The 7,122-nt window shown below is 37.9% G+C and overlaps 1 protein-coding gene across 1 annotated transcript; it reads left to right on the top strand.

Annotated features, from left to right (window-relative positions):
* The first annotated feature begins 1,539 nt into the window (after positions 1-1,539).
* Rgs13 (regulator of G protein signaling 13) lies at positions 1,540-5,597 on the top strand. Its single transcript, XM_026779784.1, has 3 exons — positions 1,540-1,582; positions 3,989-4,155; positions 5,415-5,597. Exons 1-3 carry the CDS (start codon positions 1,540-1,542, stop codon positions 5,595-5,597), a joined length of 393 nt encoding a protein of 130 aa, XP_026635585.1.
* Positions 5,598-7,122: the final 1,525 nt, after the last annotated feature.

The following is a 7,122-nucleotide window of genomic DNA, read 5'->3' as shown; positions in this document are numbered from 1 at the left end:
TTATAAGAGAATCCTTTAAAATTTAAAAGCATGAAGGATACAGAAGCCGAGGTTATAAAACATTTATCCAGCTGCCATTTACCAGCGTGTAGGAACTGTATATTCAGTAGTTAATAACCTGTAGTCCTGATTCTTATAGCTTCTCAGTAGAATGGGAGGACAATGGGAAGAAATCAACAAATATAATGGAACACAACGTATTTATTGGAGTTGCACATTCTTTCTATACTAGGTCGGTTTATCAACTAACAGTGCATATTTAGGCAACCAGGGGAGTTCAGGGAACTTTTTTCAGATGTTATGATCTATAAGCCAAGTCTCAAGTCGAGGAATAAAGCACAATGTAGGAGATAAACTATATAAATAAATGACATACCACATAACAATAAAGTGTGTTTAGAGAAGAGTGTCTGAGCAGGGCTCAGGAATTACATTTAGGAGAGAATAAACATGGGTATGAGCGTAGAGTACCCTGTCCAGTGAGTCTGGAAATCACACTGAAAAGCTGTGGCCTTGTTCATTTGAGCCATGGGAAGGTGTTGATACGGTACAATAATGTGACCAGACATTTTAAATGGTTTTTTCCTCTCATGAGATTCCTAACAATACTGAAAGGAGCATCTGGTAGACTGACTGAAGCTTTGTCATATAAGGTGGTTACAGATGTACCTCAAAATAATCTGAAAATAACAGAAGATAATGAAACAGTATAACAGTGTCATTAGCACATAAAGAGAATAGAAAAGTCGGGAAAACTCTAACTACAAAACACAAATATTAATAAAACAGAATATTTACTATAAACACAGAAATTCTAGTAGAAGTATAAACTTCTGTATGCCCAGTGGTACAGATTGAAAGTACATGAATTTAAAATTAGTTCACATGTATTTCAATATGTACTAATGGCCACAGCTCACCTGCAAGTCAGTAAATGGTTGACTAGCCTTGTACAGAAAGCACGATTCTGGGAAAGATAGGGTCCTCTTCTGACTCAGTTAAAAGATATCCCACATGTTCCTTCCCCATCAAGATAACTGTCACATGTCATTTTGTGTATCAGAGACATACTCATCCCACTGATGGCTTGTTCAAGAGTAATACAGAGATTTCTCCTAGTAGTTCAGTTGTGCTGTGAGTCAAAACAGCCATACACTCAGCAATTCGATTTTATCTTTAACATTTACTAAGGTTCCAGAATTGCTTTTGTACACATATTCTTTCAGCTGTTTGCTTAAAGAGCTAGTTTTCTCAGACGAAAACTCACCTGGTGTACACAAATGTCTACAAAATAAACCAGTTGTGTAATCCTAGTCATTCTGCACACTAGAGTCATGTCTGAAATATTATACAGGTTCCAGTAGTCTGGGTCAGCTTTTAAAAATTATGATGTAATAATAAGTACCATAAAAATCCCGGTTGACTATAATAAAGAAGGCTGTCTTGTTGCTCTCGATATATAACAACTGAGGTCAATTTTAACTCTGTTCCACAAGGTAGTTCTGTCATTTTTGCTTCCACCTTAAAATGCACTTGTACATGACTCTCACTTCTCGGCACAAATTCAGGGGCCAGTGCAGAGGTAAGGAGATCATGGAAATGTGACCCTCTTAGAGGACCAGGAAATAACTGAAAATAATAGTAGGTAGTACTGCATCAAATACCCAGGCAGTATGTTTCATCTATTACATATAAAAGACTGTAATTTAGGAAATGAAAGTTAATTCAGAAGAAGTTTCATTAGCAAAGGATATGGATACATTGAAAGTTGTACAACTGTTAGTTGAACCAAAAAAAAAAGATTTTTATTCATCTCTCACACTGGAGGCTAGAGAAGGCAGGGGTAGGTACAGGGGGTTTCCAGAATAAGAATTTATATAATAAATACAAATTCATATGTAATATACAACCTAATATTGGTTTCCAGATTGTATTCCCACCCCCAGCCCGCCCACCCATCCACCTAACCATCCAGCTGGTCAAGAATCATCTCATTCAGTGACCTGCGGACTTTCTATCTTCCGATTTATAGCTTATTTCATTATTTCAAAACCCTTGTCCTCTATTGCTGGCTAAGTCTTCCATTACAATTCAAGTACCAACTATATAAATTCCTTCATTTTTAATAAGACTTTTTTTCAGTGCATTCTGGAAATCTGGCGTTTTCACTGTCTTGTTAAAGCAACAGTGTCATTTTGTTTTGCTTGCAACTTTGCCCACAGCTTTGGCTATGTTTCTAGCAGGAGAGCTAATAACCACAGCTGTGTTCTCTTCAATGATTATAGCAAGACAAGGACTATCACACCAATATGCCAGAAGGAAAACGAACTTCTTCTTTGAAATATAATTTATAATACATTTCCCACTGGATAGTAACAGCTAACCTATGCCACTTCCTAGGCTGTATATCTATATATATGCTCTGCCCTCATCTGACCTGTACTCCCAGGCAAGGTGAAGTTTCTTTCAGACCTCTCCCATCCATTGCACTGCAGGCTGCACCTGCCCATCGCACTCTGAGCCATACTCATGTCTGTGTATCCCTGCACGACAGATTCTTGCAGATGACCAGTGTTCCCCAACCCTGATGCTTTTGTATATGGTAGTTACCTCTATCTCTGCTATTTTCCTTGAGGATAGACTGTTGTCTTTCTTCCTGTATCACTGCTAATATAATCAGTGAAAATCAAGAGCTCATGTAGCCTGACTTTCTAGTGCTAACAAATTGATCTAAAGTCTCTTATGAAGTTGCAGGAAAATATGACTTTACATCACTTCTATTCCATCTGATTATTACTCTTTCTCATGAGAGTTAATGATACCAATCAAAATTTTTGTTAACTAAATTCCATATTTTAGGAGTTAGTAGGCACTGGTGACCCAACTGATGGTAACAGTTTCATGGACAGATACTGACCTTAAAACTGGTCAACTTGCAAGCATTAAATGAGGCACTGAGTGTCTGTAAAGGAAAAAAATCACACTGTCAGTCTATAGGTAGTTTTGTATTCAGTCTGACTAAACACAGTTCTAATAACATCTATGGAAAGTTACTTTGTCATTTTATCTTTTAGCAATTAAATTTCTCACATATGCCAAAAGACTTCACAGTCACCCAAAGGAGTTTAGTGGCCATCCCAAAGTATTCATCTTAAACCTTGAGACCACTCAGCCCTCCCTGGGATGATGAGGAACAAATTACACCCTTAGAATGTGTCTAGTCTATGAGTACAAGCTTCCAAAAAAATGGGGCCTGAATAAAAGTCCTCCCACTCTGCTCACTCCAGAGACTGTTCAAGACCAAAGCTGAAGATAATCATCTAAGCAGCAAGTGTCATTGGCTGGTTATGTTTGACACAACACATTGCCCTGTGTTAGGTTCTCAGAAGGTGTCCAACATCCCTCTGGATTCCATTCCTTACTTGGTCCTTATTTCTGGATTGAACCATAAACCAGGAATATGATGTTCAATTCTTCATCTTCCTGTTCTTCTGCTGATTGGACACAGAGAAACACTCCAGACAACTCTGCCTCGTCAAAGTATCACTCATACATAACTTAGACAGTTTCCTCCCAACCCTAACTTGCCAGATCTATAACCTAGTTCTTACCTATCAGTTTATTGTGAGGTCTTAATATATTCTGTAACTTTAGAGGGAGAGTTCTGCCTGCCTATGGAGCTTAAGTCCCTTGTATGGGTTCTCATGACATCTCCTGGCCTTTCTGTCATAGGCACATCTAAACTGACAAATATTTTCCACTGACTGACTCAGAACAAAGGAATAACCACCAACCAGTGTCATCATTAAACTTGTTTCAGCTGTAGAGAGACCTGGGTGCGTGGCTGATGCAGTCTCCGAAGATACCCACCTGCTTGTTCTATATCTTTGGAGCTCTTCTCGGGTTTCTGTATTAAACTGTATGAATAACTGCTTAAATGTTTGATAACTGTTAACTCTTGAAAATAATCACATTCTTCTACTTTTAGATGGTCCAGTAGTATACGCAGCATATTTAAAATTGGAGCACAGTGACGAGAACATTAAATTCTGGATGGCATGTGAAACCTACAAAAAGATTGCCTCACGGAGGGGCAGGATTTCCAGGGCAAAGAAGCTTTACAGCATCTACATCCAACCACAGTCCCCTAGAGAGGTAACAGTCACGGGGCATGGCAATCGGGATATCCTTAGAAAACACTAATAACTCAAGCATCACTACCTGCCAGACATAGTCTATCCCAATATCCCCTAAAAAATGTATAAACTAAGAATTACTAATCTGCTGGGTGATGATGATCCACTACTTTAATCTCAGCACTCAGGTGGCAGAAGTAGGCAGTTCTCTGTGAGTTCAAAGCCAGCCTGGTTTACAGAGTGAGTTCCAAGATAGCTGGGGCTACATAGAAAAACCTGTCTTGAAAAGACAACAACAACAACAAAATTATTAATCTTATTTTTCAGTCATAAAACCTAATTGTTAGCTAATTTAATAAACCTAATGAATTGCCCTGAGTGGTACAATCATTAAGTAGTAGCATTAGGATTCAATGGTGAGCTGTTTGTCTCACTAACTTATCTAAATTCCCATCAAAGTTAAAAAGAACCAAGGAGTCCCTGGAAGAGTTCTCTGGCAGCAAAGTCATGAAATGCTGAGAATGGGCATGAGCAGCTCCCCGGTGGTGTTGGTCCAGCATGCACCTGAGTAAACCCAAACTCAGCTGCCATCCACGTTATCAAGTTATCGTCACTGCTGTCACTTACGCTGCCTAACACCGAGACTCCTGACAGAGAGACAATCAAAGACTACAATTCATGTTCAAGGCCAGGGTGGAGGATACCACAGGGGATTTCTGTCACTCAACATAACCCTATATTATTACATTATTCCCACCAACCCTCCTGGAAACTTTTAGTCTTCTGAGATAACCACATCCCCCATCTATTTCTGCACTTCTCCTCACTTGCTTCTTGTTTCAGGACTTGTGTGGCTAGCACAGCGTTTGTGACTATTAAGGACTTGTGTGGTTAGCACAGCGTTTGTGACTATTAAGGACAGTAAGGTTGAAAGCAGCCACCCGCTTCCTTTTTTTCTTTAAAAAGAGCCCTCCAGTTCATAAGCTTCCACGTTTGCAGACTACCACCAAGAAAGCATGGGCATGTCCCAGACACGCAGAGGTTGCTGGCGTTCCTTGGCAATGGACTCCCCACTTTCTTCTATTGCTCTGGAACACTTACAGCAGGTTTTTACTTTTAAAAAGAGCAAAGACACCATTTCCTAAAACTCCTTTGAGATAGCTATGAAAACTGCACCCAAAACTGTGCTGTTACTCTAAAAAAGAGGAGACTAAATTAAAGCATCCCATTGCAGGCATTCACGTTTGATTGTGCTTAACCTACAATTTCATTTTTCAGATTAACATCGACAGTTCAACAAGAGATGCTATCATCAAAAGCATTCAAGAACCCACTCAGACGTGCTTTGAAGAGGCTCAAAAGATTGTATATATGCATATGGAAATGGATTCTTATCCCAGATTCTTAAAGTCTGAAATGTACCAAAACCTTCTAAAAACAGTTCAGTCCCAAAGCTCTTGATTACTACCCAAAAATTTAAACTGAAGAAGACACATTCAAGTGTTAAATTTAGAAAAAAAAATGTACAAAATGAGAATGAAAGCAGAAATGAAACAGAAACCAAGCCATAAATTGATTTCTAGTTCCCAAAGGAAATGCATTCCAAACATACACAGTTTATAGCCTACTTACAGAGAGGAATTAACAGAGAAGGAAAAAGAGGTTAGATCTCATCATACAAACACTTTAACATTTTTCTATACTAGGCAACTAATGATCATTTTTTCATTAAAGAAATTTGGCAATCAGCACAGATAACTTGTTTTTAAACCATTGTTCTGTGAATCATGTCTCTATGTATTCTACAGATAAGCTTAGAATATCTTGAATTAGTATATAAACTAGTCATGGTATAATCAATTATATTTTAGCTTGAGAAGTACTGAAAAATATGTTGAGACAATTTAGCTATAAAATTTTCCTGGTAGGATGTCCATAATTGACCTCCTATGTCATCTGTACCTTCTACATGCTAAATCATTGTGATGAGTCTAAGCACTTACTATGTGTGAATGATTTTTCCTTTATACTTCTTATGTGCTTTGTTATTAGGATATAAAATTTTGTCTTTTACTTTGGGATTAATTTCCTTGCAATATGAATTTATTATAGTGTTGGAAGGCAATAAATTTAAAATTAAAAGGTTATGTGCATACTTTTTCAAAGACACGTTATTGTACCTTACAGTACAAATCTCAAAGGGCCTAAAGTTTGCAAAAGTAAGAAAATAGAACAAAGTGCAGTTTAACTTATGTGTTTGGTGTCACCTTGCTTTTATTTTAAGATGTTAACAGAGTTTAGACTCAATCCTCAGACTTGGTGTTCCTGGGGTTCAACAAAACATACACAGATACAAAATTTGAACTGTTACCTTTTATACCTAAAAAACAAAAAAATCAAGTCTTGTGTTGCTGATGGACAGAAAACATTGAAACTGACCCTCACCCTATCACAGAATCATGTTTCTATAGTCATGTTTTGTCCTGGTTTGACAGAACATCTTTAAACAGATTTTATCCCTCTGATAAAACAAAGCATCCGCTCTTCCCAGTGACTCCCTTGTTCTCACACTGCCATGGTCCTTGCTCCTTGGGCTTATGTATCTTATTTTACTAAAAATAAAAATTGCCAGCCTCCTTGGTTCACAAGGTTCTAGGCATTTTAACTACTGCTTTCCGTGTTTAAAGGGGCAGCGTGAGTAACTGCACAGCCAACCACAGTGTATTCAGTTGCTGAAAAAATAGTCACTAAACCACCTGCCTCCAGCTTTAGAGAAGCTAACAACACAGTAAGTGACGAAGTGAAGAACCACAGGCAATAGAGTGGGGAAATGATACTTTGATGTCACACAAAGCCATTGAGAAAATACTAAATTTATTATATGAAACTTAAGTTTCATTTTGGATTTCCAAAGCTATTACATGAATTTATTCAGACGTGGGAATACAATAGAAAATTAGAAGAAAAAAGTCACAATCTCTCTGCT

This window comes from Microtus ochrogaster, chromosome 6 (assembly GCF_000317375.1).
Source record: "Microtus ochrogaster isolate Prairie Vole_2 chromosome 6, MicOch1.0, whole genome shotgun sequence".
NCBI lineage: Eukaryota > Metazoa > Chordata > Mammalia > Rodentia > Cricetidae > Microtus > Microtus ochrogaster.
The sequence above is the reverse complement of the archived record's forward strand: the minus strand, read 5'-3'. Positions and strand labels throughout refer to the sequence as shown.

Coding starts and splice junctions, on each gene's coding strand:
- Rgs13 (XM_026779784.1), top strand. CDS start 1,540: ATGACTCTCACTTCTCGGCACAAATTCAGGGGCCAGTGCAGAG. Junction 1,583..3,988: donor ATTCAGGGGCCAGTGCAGAG/GTAAGGAGATCA, acceptor TTCTACTTTTAG/ATGGTCCAGTAGTATACGCA. Junction 4,156..5,414: donor AACCACAGTCCCCTAGAGAG/GTAACAGTCACG, acceptor TTCATTTTTCAG/ATTAACATCGACAGTTCAAC.